The sequence below is a fragment of the Anser anser genome, assembly GCF_964211835.1.
Source record: "Anser anser genome assembly, chromosome: 5".
Lineage (NCBI taxonomy): Eukaryota > Metazoa > Chordata > Aves > Anseriformes > Anatidae > Anser > Anser anser.
In genome coordinates this window covers 3347994-3367258 of record NC_139725.1, presented here as the reverse complement: position 1 = coordinate 3367258, position 19265 = coordinate 3347994, and the positions used below count along the sequence as shown (strand labels likewise).

The 19265-nt window shown below is 35.0% G+C and overlaps 1 protein-coding gene across 1 annotated transcript in view; it reads left to right on the top strand.

The window, feature by feature from the left end:
• Positions 1 to 18839, top strand: part of IPO7 (importin 7) — a 33688-nt gene extending 14849 nt beyond the window's left edge. The window contains exons 7-25 of the mRNA XM_083839946.1: positions 316 to 410; positions 514 to 598; positions 3575 to 3709; positions 4204 to 4303; positions 5527 to 5603; positions 5966 to 6082; positions 6850 to 6939; positions 7452 to 7617; positions 8409 to 8569; positions 9450 to 9578; positions 11102 to 11168; positions 11247 to 11372; positions 11641 to 11738; positions 12820 to 12915; positions 13884 to 14104; positions 14210 to 14415; positions 14902 to 15108; positions 15488 to 15604; positions 17714 to 18839. Of these exons, the coding sequence (XP_083696072.1) occupies positions 316 to 410; positions 514 to 598; positions 3575 to 3709; positions 4204 to 4303; positions 5527 to 5603; positions 5966 to 6082; positions 6850 to 6939; positions 7452 to 7617; positions 8409 to 8569; positions 9450 to 9578; positions 11102 to 11168; positions 11247 to 11372; positions 11641 to 11738; positions 12820 to 12915; positions 13884 to 14104; positions 14210 to 14415; positions 14902 to 15108; positions 15488 to 15604; positions 17714 to 17811 (2391 nt within the window). The 3' untranslated portion in view covers positions 17812 to 18839. The remainder of the gene's footprint in view (positions 1 to 315; positions 411 to 513; positions 599 to 3574; positions 3710 to 4203; positions 4304 to 5526; positions 5604 to 5965; positions 6083 to 6849; positions 6940 to 7451; positions 7618 to 8408; positions 8570 to 9449; positions 9579 to 11101; positions 11169 to 11246; positions 11373 to 11640; positions 11739 to 12819; positions 12916 to 13883; positions 14105 to 14209; positions 14416 to 14901; positions 15109 to 15487; positions 15605 to 17713) is intronic.
• Positions 18840 to 19265: the final 426 nt, after the last annotated feature.

Sequence of the window (19265 nt, the reverse complement as noted above, 5' to 3'; positions counted from 1 at the left end):
AAGAAAATATTTTTTTTCAGCTAAATAGGATATTTTAAACAAACTAGACAAGTTTTGAAAATACATACCTTGTTTAGGAGTTCTGTTTTAAAACTATAGCATAATTTATTTTGGCTTCTTGTTTCGATAATTTGTTTACCATTTATGGAATGTATTTAAGGGATTTATTTTTAGGTGTGCTGTACTTTATACTTCTGTTAAGCTGGAAGTGTGATATGCAAATGGAAGGGTAAAAGAAAAAATATGCTATAAAATTGTCCAAAATGCATACAGTTTGAACTGTTTGTAAATAGTTGGTAATTTTTTTCCCTAAAGGAAACGCTTCAAGTTGATGAAGATGATAGACCTGAGTTGCCTTGGTGGAAGTGCAAGAAGTGGGCTTTGCATATCTTAGCTAGACTTTTTGAGAGGTAATTTCTCGTTCATTATCGTTATTTTTAAGAGAAAAACCTAATAGTTAAGTCAATAACAGTGCTGCACACTTTAATTTTGCACATTTGCTTCAAATTCTAGGTATGGAAGCCCTGGTAATGTTTCCAAGGAGTACAATGAGTTTGCTGAAGTGTTCCTGAAGGCGTTTGCTGTTGGTGTTCAACAAGTAAGAAATGCTGAATGTGGGAAGTATTAGGATATGTTTAGAGTTTGATGTGATTTCTTCCCTATTGTTTTCTTGGAATAAGCTTATAAATCTTCCAAGAGTTTTTATAAAATTCATGTGTTTGTATTAGCTCAAAAATCTGTTTACTTGAAGGTGATTATATTGTAAATATAAGTAGACTATATATACAAAAAAAATCTCAGGGAGCTGATTGTTTTCTTCTAAGCCTCTTTTTTAATGAGGAGAACAGTTTTTTAGTTCAGCTTCCTAATTATTTTTTGAATTATTTTCATTCCCAGTGAAATTATAATGATTTACGGGACTTAAATATCAAGAAGAAAAGTAAGGGAAGTATTTCCAAAGTACGTGTTTTCTGAAGGTCGTCTAAGCATTGAAAGGGAAGAGAACATGGCCACATTGAGTGTTAGGAAACATGTCCCAACATACTATTGAGAATACTGGAGTCTGTCACTTTGAGATGTTCATACCTGTGGATGGCATCCTGCTAAATGTTTAGCTACTGCACGTACTTTAAGATGTTACTGATTGATTTGTACTTTGCAGATAAAGCTAAGTTCTGAGAAAAGACTGCATGTGGGAAAAAATCTTCAAAAAGATCCGTTTGAACAGTTTATATATATATATGTATATATATACACACACACACACGTATATATGTGTGTATATATATATATATATATTAACTTGCCTTTGAATCAAATTTGATCCTTACTGTTACTGCATGTAGGTAACACCAGAAAGTTAAGTCTTTAAAGAAAAATTGCTGAAGAGCAGGATTTTAAAATGCGTACAGACTTCTCCCTTATACAATAATGCACCTTGTATGAAAATACAGTTTTTTAAGGTGATAGCCTCTGTTTCTACACAGAAAATAATCTTGGATGTATTGTCAAGAAATAGAATCCTTCAAATAAATTTTAAGATTTTTAAATAGGATATATTTCGTTAAAAGTAATAATAAAATTGGAGATTGAAATACTGAAGAATACAGTTTCTGACCTGATACTATGCTTGAGTTGCCTTTACTTTCCCAAGTACGCACACCCTATTACTAAAGGATGAAGAGATGTGTGTCATGGGGTTATGGATTGCTCAAGTATAAACTTAAAACATAATGCTAATATTAACTTCATAATTATTTCTTACTGATTATTTATCTAGCTTATATTTTTCATGCATGTCACTCCTCCCTAAAAAAAAAAAAAAAAAAAAAAAAACCAAAACCAACCAACCAAAAAAAAATCAACAACAACAGCATTAGTTCTAGATAAACTTTCTTCAACTTAGCCAAAACAGGCTTGACTTACCTTTCTGGAATACCTTGATTCTTACCACTTGTGTTAGTGATTGTTTTGCTCAAGATGCTTCTGATTTTGGAAGACCCAATGAACCAGAACTAAACGCTGGTTGAACACTACTGTCTGGTTGTTCCTTAGCCCCATTGCAGAATTTGTTCTTCGATTTGCTTCCACCCCACATTTTCCTTTTTCTTGCTCAAACTATTAAATCTCTGCTTATCCTTTCCTTTAATTTCTTTCTGTATTGCATCTGAACAATAGGAGGTAATTACTTAGATACTGTGAAGTGAGAAACCTGATACGCTTGTCCAGACACACTTTAAGTAGTGTGGCTGCAAAGACCACTTGCTAAGCCTCAGCTCCGTGCTCATTTTCAAAGGCTGTTCCCATTCTTCCACTAAATCTTGATGAAGTTAGGCTTTTTATGTGCCATTATGTTGCAATGGAGAATCTCTTCTTAAAACAAAAACAATGAGAAAACCCCCAACAACAAACAAACAAAAACTTCAGATCCTGCTAAAAGCCAAAGATACCAGCAAATGGGAGCTTTCTGCATAAGCTTTTTGACAAAGAATATTGTATTACTGTATGTGAAGTTCTAGTTCATCAGATTTCTTTTGCCTACAATGAAGAACCCTCCCCAGTTAATATATTTTTAAATCTTCACTGAGCTGCTGCCATGATATATGTTACGCCATGGAGCCCATCTACATGGGCTGTAAAAGTTGAGCATATGATAAGTTGATGGTCATGTTGTTTTTTTCCGCTTGTGTTGAATTTTATAAAGGAAGGCAATCTGTAGAATGTTATGTTTTCTGGAAATCCCCAAGAAGTTCATTATCTTTAGTTTCCCAGTTACTTCTGGAAAATAACATTTAAAGCATAAAATCAGGGAAGTAAAACTATATCATTGGGTTGTTTTGAGAGTTTAATCACTTTTGATACTGGTTTCTTAGACTTTTTTAAATTATTAACACTGCTTAATTGTTCTAATTTGAAGAAGCATGTTAGTCTTGCCACGTACTGATGGTTTACTGTTTTTGGACATTCCAAGTAACCATTGTCCCTTTGAGGTATTGTTTGCAGAGAATCATATTCTCTTTTATTTAATACACAAGAGACAAGTATTTTTGTTGTGTTTATTCTTTGATATTTCTTGAAATAGCTTCAAGTCTCAGAGCATTTAGTCTTTTTCTTACCCTAAGTCAGTATCTAATGCCACTGAAGCCTTGTGCTGAGGTGAGAGTTACAGCTGGTAATTTCTTAAGGCACTTATGATCCCACTCTGTTCTGCGCTGTTGTGGCCTCACCTGGAGCAGTGTGTACAGTTTCGGGCACCACATTATAAGAAGGACATAAAGCTATTAGAGAGCATCTAAAGGAGGGCTAGAAAGGTGTTGAAGTGTCTAGAGATCAAGGTGTATGTCTGAAGTCACTTGGTTTCCTTAGTGTAGAGGAGACTGAGGGGAGGCCTCATGGCCTGCAGCTTTCTTGTGAGGGGAGCAGAGGGGCAGGCTCTGATTTCTGCTCTCTGGTGACAGCACTTTGGGTTGGATTTTGGGGGATTCTTAGGTAGGACTGTGAGGGATAGTGTAATTCTTTGGGTTAAAACGGCCTGTGCTCAGTATGAGCTATTAATGAGATCTGATTTTTCTAGGTGTTGCTGAAGGTGTTGTATCAATACAAGGAAAAACAGTACATGGCTCCTAGAGTTCTGCAGCAAACACTGAATTACATCAATCAAGGAGTGTCACATGCTGTCACCTGGAAGAATTTGAAACCTCATATTCAAGTAAACCATTTTCTGGGTTTAATACTTAACGTGGCTCAGTAATACAGTCTGTTGTATGGTGTCTTTATCATTGCTAGAAATAAAGTTCTGGGAAACTGCTATAAATTGCTGGTGGAAAAAGTTTAAGCCTGCTTAGTGAAGGTTATCTTGATGCATGAATAGAGCTGGGGTTGCATGAATAGAGAATGGGTTTTTTTTTGCTGTGAGTCTTTTGTGCTTTAAATGAAAGATTGCCAAATTTGTTGTGTTGCTCTTCCACTGTGTAATGATGATAACTACTGTATTTATGGTAATGAATCATTTCCACATATCATTATCCAGCGTAAACCATTTTTTAAGGCAGTACGTAAAATTCACAATGCCCCAATAATTTTGTAATGTTATTATGTTCTATCAGAACTGAGGAGGGACAAAATATAGTTTGTTAAATATAGGGCAATATAGAGGTTGATTCAATAGTGCTAACTCTTTTTCAACTTTTTTCTTAATTGCAGGGGATTATCCAAGATGTTATTTTTCCATTGATGTGTTATACAGATGCTGATGAAGAGCTTTGGCAAGAAGATCCATATGAATATATTCGCATGAAATTTGGTGAGAATTTGAAATCTTCTCACATTAAAATCTGTCTTCATGTGAAGATGGTATTTTTATGGCTTTTTTGTGAAAGCAGTTGACTATAAAAAAAATAAATGGTGGGGGTGGGATGTCTGTTATCCAAGTGGTGTAACTTCGTAGTTAACTTCTGGATATGCTTGTGTAAATGACAGATACCATATGATTCAACTGGCACAATTGTTTCTGCATTTGAAAAATAGTTAACTTTGACATTTACAATGTTTTTCTTGGATAGGTCAGTCTAGGTCTAGCTTACAATAATTACATAAGTTTCATGTTATTACAAGTTTATTGTTTATAGCAGCTAATATTTCAGACCCTGATGTTTTTATCATCTCAATTAATTTCAAATGTGTCATAGTTCTGAACAGATTTACCATAGAGATAAATGAAATAGTATGAAGTAAGTCTAGCATTCCAGACTTGTCTAATTTCGCCTCTTGTGGTTTGTTACTTTTGTTCTTGGGGTTCACTATGAGCCTGTGTAGCACTTTGAGGCTGAGGAAGAAAGAGTGGACTTCAAACTTCCTGAATAAATTGCCTGGGGAAGTGGTGGAGTCACTGTCCTTGGGGGCCTTTAAGGAAAGGTTGGACCTGATGCTTAGGGACATGGTTTAGTGGGTGACAGTGGTAGTAGGGTGATGGCTGGACCAGACGATCTTGAAGGTCTTCTCCAACCTTAATGATTCAATGATTCCTCTAAGAATTGTTTGTTGAGAACAAGGAATCTTGATGGTTTTGGAAGTTTCTTGTTCCTCAGGTGAGGCAGCCCTGTAAACAATACATATATTATATCTGGCTCTGATAATCCTCCTCTACAGAGAAATAAGAAACAATGCATTTTTAACTCAACCAATTAACAAATTAACAATGCAACAAATAACATACGTGTCAAAATTCAACCACTGTCTGCTTCTATAATTAAAAAAGATTGATCATAGAGATAAGGAAGACATTCAATTTCAAATTAGATATGCAGATCCACTGATCATGGAAAAGGTGAAACATACATTTATGGGGAATCACCAACCCACTGTTACTGTTGTTTGGTCTTGAAACATCTGTAGTAAGAAAGCATGAACCTCCTGAAAAAAAGTGGAAAATTCTTGCTCTTTTGTTCTGTAGGAAACCATTAGATTACATTAAGCTTAGTATTTATATAAGGACCAAAATTTATAGCTGTTACGTTTACTTAATAGATGTATTCGAAGACTTCATTTCTCCTACAACTGCTGCTCAGACATTATTGTTTACATCATGTAGTAAAAGGAAAGAGGTAAGCTATTCAAGGATTTTATTAAACACAATGCTACCTAGACTTAGTTTATAGGCTTTATTTGCTGAAAGAATTACTGATAAATTTTACTTTTCTGCTCTGTCATATTATAGTACATCAAAATTTATCATTTTTCTCAGTTATTTTGTGCTGGTCTACTTGTGATTTTTGTATTTGCCAGTTCCCCTAGAAGCCACGTATCAAGAATGATGTATGTTATAACAGATCCGTAAAACATTACCCAAATTCCAGAATTGGAGTATATTATTAGATGTTTACAGAACTTGAGTATTTCAGAGCACTGAGAATAGTACCTGCTATGACTGGTTGAAATACTTTGACTAACTGGACATTCAATCTAGGTTTTGCAGAAGACAATGGGCTTTTGTTATCAGATCCTTACAGAGCCAAATGCTGACCCTCGTAAGAAAGATGGTGCTTTACATATGATCGGTTCTTTGGCTGAAATTCTCCTAAAAGTAAGTGTACTAAATCTGGTTGGTTTTTTTTCCGTTCTTTTCCCTTCTTTCACATACGAGAAGAAGTGAGAATAGCTTTTTGAGTTCTCAAGTTTTGGAATCACTGCCAGGATTTTTTAAAATTGTTGAACTTAATTGCTTTGGTTTTGACAGTTGTCAGCATAATTGCGCAGGTTGTATTAGGTTATGTTCAAGTTCAGATGACTTGTTTTAACGTTCTCTTAAATTCTCTGCTTCTAGTAAGTTACTACACCATTTATTACTACTTAACTACATTCACTTTTCATGGAAGGAAGGAACAAAAAATCCATCCAGTGAGTGGCTGATGATTTAATAAGATCTTTTCTCTGTATAGAAGATCAGGAAATAAAATGAAATTAGTGAACTTTTTCAATTAGAATGGCAGCAAGTAAGAGGCAGGTCATGTATTTAGATTTGGACCATGAGTCCCAGAAGTTTCCCCGACTACTTTTGCTATTAATGTGTTGCCAAGCAAAAGGTTTCTGTAGGAGAACAAGAATGACAGGGGAAAATACCTGCCAATATTTGACTGAAAATCACAAGTTTGTTCCACATAGGAACACGTAGGATACAAGTTTAATTCAACTACAGGATTTTTTTTGTTAATAGCTTTAATAAAGGGGGAGGTTAAAAGTGTGAGGGTTTTGTTAAGCTGTTCATGCTTTTATACGTGCCATTTTTATTGGATTAGAAATACATCGTTACGGAAAATTTTAAACTGAAAGTTTTTGTTAATATTCCAACAGAAGAAGATATATAAAGATCAGATGGAATATATGTTGCAGAATCACGTGTTCCCTCTCTTCAGCAGTGAGCTGGGTTACATGAGAGCACGGGTAAGAAAGTGTAAGATTTATTGTTAAGATGTACTTTGTTCCATCTGAAGAGTTTAGGAATATTCTTTATTTTTACGTTTAACAAATTTACTTCTTTGTGTGCGTGTAATAAAATGGGTGCTTATTTCAGTGATTAGTATCAGTCGTTATGCATGACTATAAACAGCTTTTGTGTAATTTTAAAGTGGCTGCAGAATTGTGTGCATAGTTTTCAGTCTGTGTCTGGTGGTATGGTCTATTTGTGTTTTGCATTTAGACTATACTGCTCACACGAAACCTGTGGCCAAAGATGAACTTGAGATCATAGTACTGGTCTAGTGATGTCTGAAAGACAAGCCTCCCACTGGCCAGCCTCCATATTCTCAAACATATTCATCTGAAAAGTTTTACACTATCTTCTTATTCAATGTTAGTTGTACTTCACATTTAATATTTTGTGTAGGTTACTGGTATCAGTTGATAATCCTGCTTGTAGTTTTATAACACTGGATTTATTTGTTATCTTTTTTCAGGCTTGTTGGGTTCTTCATTATTTTTGTGAAGTCAAATTTAAGAGTGACCAGAATCTCCAGACAGCCTTAGAACTCACAAGACGGTGTCTGATAGATGATAGGGAAATGCCTGTGAAAGTGGAAGCTGCAATAGCACTTCAAGTTCTGATCAGTAATCAAGAGAAAGGTAACCCTTTTTTCTTAAAGCTATGTCAAACTTACTGAAGATGTTTTTTCTTTGAAAGATATGTTTTCTTTAGAAAATGCATACCACTTCATTGCGTTAATGGAATAAGCATTAAATTTACTATGTTCACGGAGACATCTGTTCTTCCCTGATGTTAATTTACTTGCAAGTATAATTTGTAATCGCTTTCTGTATTTTTCTGTAGCTGGCAGGAATTTCTGTAAAAATATCACATTTCCAAGGCTCTGAGTATAATTAATCTGTGACTTCATGATACAACACGTCCAGTTTAGTAGTTCCTAATGATTGAGTCAGAGATACAGTGGCAATATGAGCATATCTGTCTCAACATGAAAGAACGTATGCTAAAATTGTTATATATAAAAAAAAAATTAATCTTTGTTTTGGCAGGCCTTACATTGCTTAATATTCCTGAAGCTGTCATAAAAGTCACTAAGCAAACAAATTCTATATCAAATACTTCGGCTAATTTGACAGAAATGCTTATGTACCCCTTTCTGATAAAGTAAAACATGCATTGATTAAGTGATCTTGTGTTCCATAGATAAAGACTGGAACTATGGCCTTTGTAGTTCAGTTGTGATCCTCTTGGAATACCTTTTTATTGGGGGGGGGGGGGGGGGGAGTTCTAAATGTTAATATTGTACTATGATTTTTATCATTCATGTTTTTGGCACGTTCATGCCAAAATGATAAATATTAATAGTATGTATTGGCATACTAATACTAGGGTTCTGTAAGAGTGATGCTAATTTCCACTTATTTTACAGCTAAAGAATATATTACTCCATTCATTAGACCTGTAATGCAAGCTTTACTTCATATTATAAGAGAGACTGAAAATGATGATCTTACCAATGTGATTCAGAAGATGATCTGTGAATATAGTGAAGAAGTTACTCCAATTGCAGTAGAAATGACACAGCATTTGGTAAGACTTTCTGGTTATTTTGGAAGTTGTTTAATATATGGGAGAGTGGTATTTAAAATGAAGGTAGTTGATGATCAGTCAATAACTACTGCTATTCCAGTCTGCTCAAGAGCATTAATACAAGTAATTTTCTTCTACATTGATAATGTTTTTCTCAAAAGTGGCTTCATAACGTGGACCAAATGGAGGTTTCTAAGAATGATTATAGAAATGTTTTAGCAATCCATATCCACATTTACTCCTGATAGTGTTAATGAATTTTGGTAACATATTTCAGGTAGCTTCTACAGTGTAACTTGATTTTCTTTTTTAAAATGGGAAATTAAAGAGTAGGACTTCAAATAGATTTTTTTAAAATTAAATTTGTGAAAATAATGTTATGTTGTATGTAGTGTAAATGCAAAGTTGAATCTGCGGGTAGCTTATTTGTAGGAGAAATTGAGCTTGAATGGCCATATGTAGCAAGTTGCACTAATGACATCAAAAGTGGGATTCAGCTCAGTGCTAACATATTAAAGGCCCTTAGTGTGGAGTTAAAACTGAATTGCTTGCGTGTCCTCTCTGGGAATGCCTGCAAAGTATTCCACTCCAGTTCAGCTACCAGTTAAATCTTGTCTCAAGAGAAACTTACTCATGCAGATGTGTTCTTGTTCATGAAAAGTAACATCACTTTATTCATGAATGGATAAATGATGGCAGTTCAACTGGCTTAATTTTCAAATTTAATCAGTTGTGAAAGCAAACTGAATAGAGCAGTCACTTCAGTATTTTCTTAGCAGAACTACTCCTTAATTTAATCATGTAGAATGCCAAATTGTTCATTTCCAAGCACGTCCTCAATGAATGACATTTATGGGTGGTTTTGTTTTATTACGTGCAGGCAATGACGTTTAACCAGGTGATCCAGACTGGACCAGATGAAGAGGGCAGTGATGACAAAGCAGTGACAGCAATGGGAATCTTGAATACTATTGATACACTTCTTAGTGTAGTTGAAGATCACAAGGAAGTAAGTATGAATTAGTCATATGCATTGTGTAAGACACTGAAAAGTCTTCTGTAGTTCCTGCATACCTGTTGTTATTAGCTGGAAAACTGTCTGCAGCCGAAAATTTCTTGAAACACAAACCAGTGAAGTGCTTACGATGCCATGAAGTTGTAACAGATTGGATCATGTTTCTGGCACGTAGTAATAGATCATAAATGTTGCCGCAGTATTTCCTGTAGGAATCCAGGGTCTTGTTAGAATAGGTGGAAGATATTTTTCATCAGCTTGTTGCTGGTAGATGGAACTCAATTCATCTGGGAAAAAAAAGACAACATGATTCAATAACATCTACCCTTCAAAGAAAACGGATAAAATTTCAGTTAGCTTTGAACATTGACTCTACTCCATTAGTTTGCTCTCTTCAAAAAAGTCAATATCTGTAAATACATCTGTTGTGGCTATGCTAAATGATAGTTTTATTTACCTGTCTGATCTATACTGTAGATTTTCCAGGGTGATGAAAACTTGTGTTATTTCATCTTGTGTTACTTTTGTTGTACTGAATGGACTTACAGCTGGAATACAGCTTGTTCAAAATATACTGCTGCCAATTCTTTTTGACAAAATCAGCTACTGTATTGATAAATATACTGCAGATTTTTTTTAGTGACTAAGCAGTTCAGTAGTAAGTTGTACTCTCAGTGCTCTGAGGCTTTACTAAGGAAGCAGTATGAATTCTGCATGCTCAGGGTCACAATCCAGTGTTGCCATGCAATAAACCAAGGCCAGATTTGCTTATTGACTGGTTTGCTAAAGCTGTCTAGCAAGTATGTACTTGTTTTTGTTGGCAAATTCATGCCATCTAAATGGGAAGCTTATCTAGCAATATGCTAGCCCAGGGGAATTTAAATGTTGATCAGTAAATACTTATATTTAGAGACAACTCACACAGGATGACCAAATCGTGTTCTGCATAGCTTAGACCAGAAACTCAACCCTTATTGTCTCTATGCAAGTGAGTGCCCTAAATGTCAGGTTACTGACATTTTGTTAGCTGTTCCATAGACTGATAAATACGTGTTGGGAAACAGTGTCCAAATCTGTAGGCCAGCCCTGAAGTTCATAAGGTATTCAGCTAATCAGCCCAAGTTAGTTTAGGGGTTCTTCTGAAATCTCACTGTTCTGGAACAGCAAATGACTTTGTGTAACTTCCATTATTTCCCTTTTTGATGTATACGTGTACTTTCTCTGTTTTAATGGGACTGAAGTATTGCAGTTACTGTTAGGCTTCTTGTAAAGGATACCCTGTAATGAGATTCTTCCAGTATTCAAAGAGTATTCCAAAAATACCTCACATTAAAAGCTATCTTAAAAATTCTTATCTAAGAGTACAGTTGTAATACATTGTGCTCTAAAGTGTAATAAGTTTTTGAATTGTTCTAGACTATATTCTCTAAAGAGAAACAACTTTGAATAATTTTATTCAAAATGTGTTTAATTTCAACTCCAAAGTCTTGAAAACAGTCATAATTCTCTTTTTTTAGATTACTCAACAGCTGGAAGGGATCTGTTTGCAAGTGATTGGAACAGTTTTGCAGCAGCATGTATTAGGTATGTGCACTTTTGTTGGCTTAAGTTTTTAAGTGTATTGGATTGGCATTAAATTTACCTACGTTCTGTTTGTTTTAGAGTTCTATGAAGAGATTTTTTCCTTGGCTCATAGTCTGACATGTCAACAAGTTTCTGCACAAATGTGGCAGCTTCTTCCTCTTGTTTTTGAAGTCTTTCAGCAGGATGGCTTTGATTATTTTACTGGTAAGTAATACAGATCAGAAAGCCAAATAGTTTCATATATGTGATGTCAAGCATAAAGTGAATTACATCTTAATTGAAATGTTTAGGAGAACAATGGAGTGAGTTACGTTTCCAGTATTTTATTTTGCTGTTGAAGCAGACTTGTTTTACTCAGGCATCTAAGTATATGCTTATCTTGAAAAACATTAGGCAAGAACTGTGATTAACTTAGTATAGGTTTCAGTAAAACATGGAAACAGTAACTATGATTATTCTTCTTTTAATACAGACATGATGCCTCTCTTACATAATTATGTTACTGTTGATACGGATACACTTTTGTCAGACACAAAATACCTTGAAATGATCTACAGTATGTGCAAGAAGGTAAGCAGATAACTTTGCGATCACAAAACCTGTAATATCTAAAGCAATATATTGTTAAACCGGGTACCTTTTTCCACAACAGCAGACTGCAAAATGGATGAATTTGGATGTCTGCTCTTAAAGCATTATGCTATTTAGCATCTTTAGTGAATCCACAAATTACGAAGCTATAGCAGAAAAACCTAAAGCAGTTCCATCAAATGAATAAATGCTTTTCTTAAAAGTATAAAAGAAAAGGTAAACAACAAAAGCAGATTAAACAACCCATTTTTTTGTGCATCTGTATTTTGTGTAATACATTTTGAGCATATAGATATGCAAAATGTATACTTACTGCAAAGGGTAGATACTTTCTTTAATCTGAGGTTTCTAACCTCACTATAGCTATGATACCACATACAATACATTTGCTAAACCTATTAACTAAAACAAGTAGAGATGGAAAGTAAGTGGATAGGAACAGAAATCTGTTTTTCCCAAGTTTATGCCAGATCAGTGACTATAGCTGAGAGCGGAATGCAGTTCAGATTCTTGCCAGCTCTTATTTGAAAACAAGTTGTAACCGGGCTGATTAGGTTGACTGTAAATACTTGAACTTTTTAATATATGCAAAAAGAAAATTAGCCGGTTACAGCCTCTGTGATTAGTGTATTATTAGGTGGGCACAGTGAATCTTTGACTTAGAAGTTCTAGGTATTGCATGGTCTCCCGCTGGATATCCCAATTGTTTAATAAAAGCAATTTATTTTACAAAATTCAACACATGAATGCTTAAGGAAACCGAACTTCGCAAATGGAAATTAAGCTTTTGGAAATGGCAGCTAATACTTCATACAGTTACTGTTTTAAGATCTGTGCCCATGGTCATTTCATATTCATACAGATAAACTAGTTCCAGCTGCATTCAGCACTGTTTTATTCTCCATGGTTCTAATACTGATCCATAGCTGTAAATTTGGTGTCTCCGCTGATGGAAGTTTATTCTAGCATTGTAATAGAGTGGGTAAACTTGCATCAGCTTTGCAAAGCAGCATATCAAAAATGTCTTGAAAGGCTGTCATCAAAAATAATTATTTTTCAGGTCCTTACAGGAGTTGCTGGGGAAGATGCAGAATGTCATGCAGCAAAACTGTTAGAAGTGATTATTCTTCAGTGTAAAGGGCGTGGCATTGATCAGGTTGGTAATAGCTTTGGTTCTTGTAACTTAATATTAAAAATATTTTGTTCTCAAATATGAATTGATCAACTCTAGGATGAGAAGTTATGAGAAGTTTTTTTAGGGCGACAAATGATCCTGTCTTCTACTTCAGTGTCACAAGTCCTACTGTGCAGTTAACAGCACTAAAGAAGTAGTTATTGCACAGTTCATGTCCAGGATTTAGGATGCTGCAAAACGCAATGTGAAGTGTTTTCATGAATCTGGAAGAGTACTGTTTTAGGACAATCTTAGCTAAAAGTTGTTTAATTTTATTCTAAGGTAATAATAGTGAATATTGATGTTTTTTTCATCTTTCAAGTTAATAGCCTTGAAATAAGAATGAAAATGCAATTCCTAGAATCCCAGTTAACGTCATAGAGGAGCCAGGAATTTCGTTAAATGCATATGGAAGTTGGAAACTGTTATAATAGCTATCTAAATATTTTTGCATGCTTTCTTACTACTTATGGACTTTGCCCTTGAAGTTATAATTTGAATTTATTTGAAAGAAAAAAAATATCTGTAGAAAGGGTTTTTTTGTGTGTGTCATTTCTGAAGAGAATACTACTTTGAATAGCTGTTTTCTTGGAGTATTGCTAATATCTCTTGAATCTCTTGACTTTGTGAATGTTATTTTTCTGGACTTAAAAGTATACGTATCTTCCTCAGTTCTTTATTTTTAAAAGATAAGACAAAGGAACTAGGAATTATGTCTACTGTCCACTATGTCACAAAACTCATGTGCTCAGAGTAGAGATGAAATCTTTTCACCTTTATATTTCATCTTTGTGTATGACTTCTGCTGGCAATTAAAAATTATACACATTTTATGTCCTCTGTATTTATGCACCAGCCTGTTTTTAAGCCATTTCTCAACTGGAGTGTGAAATACAGAACTATAAAATTTATTTTTGATTACTAAGCTTGTAATGGTTCTCACTCTTCAGTGCATACCCTTATTTGTGGAAGCTGCTTTAGAGAGATTGACCAGAGAAGTGAAAACAAGTGAACTGCGAACAATGTGCCTCCAGGTTGCCATAGCTGCTTTGTATTACAATCCTCATCTATTATTAAATACATTGGAAAATCTTCGTTTTCCCAATAATGTGGAGCCTGTCACTAATCACTTCATAACACAGTGGCTTAATGATGTAGACTGTTTCTTGGGGTAAGTGTTCCTAATTTTGAAGATTTTTCACTGCGATAAACCTCTATATTACCTGCTTCTAAATCATAATGGAATTTGTAATTCTTGTACTGTTTTGTTTTATAGACTTCACGATAGAAAGATGTGTGTGCTTGGCTTGTGTGCTCTTATTGATCTGGAGCAAATACCACAGGTTTTAAATCAAGTTGCTGGCCAGATCCTGCCAGCTTTTATCCTTTTATTTAATGGATTGAAAAGAGCATACGCTTGTCATGCAGAGCATGAAAATGACAGTGATGATGATGACGAAGCTGAAGATGATGAGGAAACAGGTACGGAAACTGAAGAACTGTTACATTCTGTTTTTCATGATTCCTGGTGGAGATGCTGAGTTCCTTTGTGGAATTCTTCAGAGTTCCGTAACTTAAAAAAACAAAGCTGTGGTACAACACTAGATCTTCTAACACCTTCCAAGTTTATCTGCCTTACTTTCCATTCCCTCTAAAAAGCTGATTTCCTAGATGCAGTCTCCTCAAAGTCATGTCAGGCTAGCTTTTGTGTGGTTGCTGTCATTGCAGAAAGGAGTTATTGCTGGTGCTTGTTTCCCTTTTGAGTGAGGGATTAGAGTCAGTAGGAGTTTCTTTCTGCTCCATTGTACAGTTAAAAAATCTCCCATGAGCTGCTGGGGTTCTAGGTGTATATCGAACTATCTGAACTACACTGTTATCGGTTCTACTGCCTGTTTTAGATAAGCCATCTTCCTGAAGATTGTTTTTAACTATTCTTGAGATTAACTTTGTATGTGATATTTAACTCAGAGGAACTGGGGAGTGATGAAGATGACATTGATGAAGATGGTCAAGAATATCTAGAAATTCTAGCAAAACAGGCAGGTGAAGATGGAGATGATGAAGACTGGGAAGAAGATGATGCTGAAGAGACTGCTTTGGAAGGCTATTCCACAATTATTGATGATGAAGACAACCCTGTTGATGAATATCAGATATTTAAAACAATTTTTCAGAGTAAGTATCTTTATTTCCTTTCTTGGACAAAAAGTTAAAATATAACTTTTTTTAGTCTATGGCATTGTAAACCAGAAGTCATTGAAAGCTTCTAACAGGTTTCCAGTACGTGGTTTGAATAAGTCCTTTCTTTGAAAAGGGGAAGAGCAACACCATTATTACTTTCAGGGCAAAGAGAGATTATTCTTGAATGAACTTAATGGCAAAAGTGAAGAGGTTAAAGATTGTATTAGTGTTTTTGAATATCTTTAATTATGTAACCCTAACAGAATTGATCAGAATATTATTTTGATTAAAATAGCAGTGAATGTTAATAAGCTTTGAGTTACAGAACATTTTAATGAGCATATTCCTGTTGTTTGTTTTCTTTCTCTTGCAGCAATTCAGAATCGTAACCCTGTGTGGTATCAAGCTTTGACACAGGGTCTTAATGAAGAACAAAGAAAACAATTGCAGGATATAGCAACTCTGGCAGATCAGAGGCGGGCAGCACATGGTATTTTTTCTCCTTTATTCCATTAAGTACTACTTTTGCTGTTTGAATGCTGTTTATGTGCTCAAGAAGCCTGTAATTCAAACCTAATACTGTTTTCATAAAACAGTACTGTTTTACAGTCCAGAGATGTTCAAAATCTCTTAATGATTATCAGGTCACAAAGCCTCCATACAAAGATTGTATGGTATACCACAGGTGTAAGGAACAGTAGAAAGTTCTTAATGAAGTGACCAGGTAAATAAAAGCATGTTTGTTATAGTAGTGTGGATGTGAAAACTAATCATTTGGACCTGCAGGTGGATGAACTGTAGGTATAGCAACAGGCAAACAAGTGAATGCGGCTGGTAAATTATTTCCTCATGTGACCTAGTCCAGCTGGGATAGCTAGCGATTCTGTCGGTGGGGAAAATACCATCTTAGAAAGTAGTATCCATCTATAAAGCTACATCATTAAGCATACTAAATATTTCAGATTACTATTTTGCAGTGGAGATAAGTGATCTGTCCGGCTTCATATCCTGCATTTTATTGAGCAGTTACTACAAGATGCTTCAACTGAGAAGTTGAGAAAGCTGTAAAAGATTAGTATTAAGAATGAAGTCATTTTATAGTTTTTGTCATAGAACAGCCAAAATTATTTCACAAAGCTTAAATGTCTGGAATCATCCACTCCTAATGGATATAAAATCCAGTCTCACTGTGACACCTGTCAAGCACTAGGCATTGTACTGATGAGATTATATACAACTTGTGCATTTTCTGAAAATGATGTTTTTTTTGTTTTGTTTTGTTTTGATCTGCTTATTCACAGAGTGAATTAGGTTCAGATTGTGAAGTTTAAATTAATTTCAATTAAGGAGCTAGTTCCTTACAGGAAATTCTTGTGTACTATCAGGGCATATTGGTCTCCAGTCTGCCTACCTGACAGGGACACATTGTATTAGAAGGATCTGTCATTAATGTAGCTAACAAGAATTTCCATGTGCAAAACAATTTTTGTCTGCTGTACATAAAGGGACTAAGAGTGAACAAAGCTGTTTCCCCAGGTTTTGTTCCCTTCCCTGTCCCTCATGAGCCATGGCAACTTTCTTCTGGCCTGTTTCCAATGAAACAGAGTCCAAAAGCAGATCCTCTAGACAGTGAACTGTCCTGTTGTCCCATAAACAGTGCAATTGCAAATATTTTGAGGTAGAAGAAGAGTCTTGGACTTGAAAGATGTTAACAAGCTTTATCTTAAGCTGAAAATAATGCAGCCCTTTTGTATTATCTAGATTGTAGTAAAGGTAGACAGAAATGCATGTTTGTCTGCTTTTTACCATTCCGCTTTTGAGTTGTCTATTTATTATTTATATGTATTTAAAAACACAACCAGACAAACAAAAAACCCAACCAGTTTTACAGTTATCTTTGAAGGATGTAACGTAGAGATAAAATGTCTCTCCTATATATGGGGATGTATATGCAAAGCTCAGATGTCTAAAGGTCTTAGAGTTCAGTTGAAAATGAAAAGTGTACAACTTGGTAGTTTCTCTCAGAACTAGGCTTATATACGGTCTGGTAACCTGAACTATTAATTACCTGCTTGAGTATGGGGGAAAATGTATTCTGAAGTGACTGATTCAGGTGCTTCGGTGGATATTTCTGCTTATATCGTGGAGTTGACCTAGGAACACTAAAAATTGAGCTGATATCTGTGCACTACTTTTTTTATACATGTGATCAGTTACTGATTTGATGTAAAAGTCTATTTTTAATCAGAAAGAATTGGGCATCTGTTAGCAATTTTAGAAATCCAGCACTCATTCAGGTCTTGTTTCTGAAACAAGATATATAAATAATCATTCCCAAAAACTCGTGTGCTTCTTTTAAGTATAAATTTCATTTAAATAGAACTATAACAATTGTGAGAAACTAAAACAAATAAATAAATGAGTCCATCTGTTGTTGAGGCCTGGCACATTTACACTGTAGGCACCAATTAATTTCTTGGGTAACCCCCAGTTTAAGCCTACATCTCTGAGAGAATTAGAATGGTCAATCATGTCTTCCCCCCATGCACATGCACTAAAATATTTTCCTTATGTCTTTGTTTTTTTTTTTTTTTTTTAGAATCCAAAATGATTGAAAAGCATGGAGGATACAAATTCAATGCTCCAGTTGTGCCAACTTCATTTAATTTTGGAGGCCCTGCCCCAGGAATGAATTGAATTCTCACTTTTCCTGCTACTGTGTGATTGTAGTGAAGAGCTTGTGTTCCTCCCAATAGTGGTTCCAGAATTGGTTCATGTTATCTACAGCTCACTCTAAACTAATTGATAAATAGATTGGACAAGAGCCCCAGAAGTGGGACCTGATCATGCAACCTAATACTGGAAAAGCAAACCAGAGGTTTCTTTGAAGATAGGAAGAATCTGAATTTAAAGCTTCAAATGACACTTTGGAAATCGGAAATCAAGAGGGGATGTCATGAAGGCAGCTTTTCTTTTTCTGAGGAAAAAAAAAATAAGCATGGGCTGCAGGACTACTTAAAATGTCTCATTTACAGTACAAGCTAGAAGGCAGAGTTAATTTTTACAACTGTGGCAGTATGAGTATTTGCCCAATTTCCCTTTTCTCCCTTCCCATTGGGTGTCTATTCTTTTAATGTAAATAATAAGATAAGGTAATCGGATAGCCTTACTTAATCTTCATCATTTCCATTTATCAAGATTGTTCATATGTAGAATATTGGACACTTAATGTAGCACTACGTAACTGATAAATCTGTAAATGAATTAGCACTTTCATATTGAAACAAGCCTGCTAGCCTATGTACAAAAATAGCAAAATGTTTGCTGTTTATAAAAAAAAAATAAAAATAAAAAATAAGGGATGTATTGAGGGAAATAATTTCAAGTTATTAATTTAAAATGAACTAGCAGTTTTGTACCTGGTGACTTTGTGGTGCAGTCACCTCTGGTTGTGACTTGAATTCGGTTATGTAAAAAGGGGTTAGTGATATTTCATTGCTGCTAAAAAAAAAATAGCAACACCCTCTGTGTCCTTTGTTTTTCTTAAAGATCTCACTGTTGAAGTTGAAATTTGGATACAAATGTTTATTGTAAGCACTGAGAAAAAGTTACCTTCTCTGAAGCATGTAAATTAGATGTGAAGTTCTGCTCTTAAATGAGTTGGTTGAAGTGTGTGGATGAAACATCTATATATGCAATCTATTAAAAAATAGTAATTTGGCTAACCTGGGTTTTGATCTATGAATGCAATTTTTCCCCCTAATTTTGCAAAACGTTTTTTCCAGCATGTGGTAGTGCAAGTGCACTACTCGTGCATTTCATTGACCCTCTTTTTGCACTCCCAGCATTAGTGTGCTATTGTCTGCCTGATCCAGACAGTGTATTTGAAGTTTTGCCAATCTTCCATTTTTGAAGCCACAATTTTCTTCCTTCAAAGTTGCTATAGTAACTGGTATTTTAGCTAGAGAGGCAAAATACAGTTCCCTCTGGGACCACTATCAAAACCACTGTATGAAGAAGCCAGCAGGGAGATGCTGTGAATGGGTTGGCTTAAATGCCCCCTTTTCTTTTCTTAAAGCGTAAATCCATAGGTCTTTGATCTTGCCTTGAGATCATTGGTGTCAGGTCTTTTAAATCAAATGTTTTTTTTT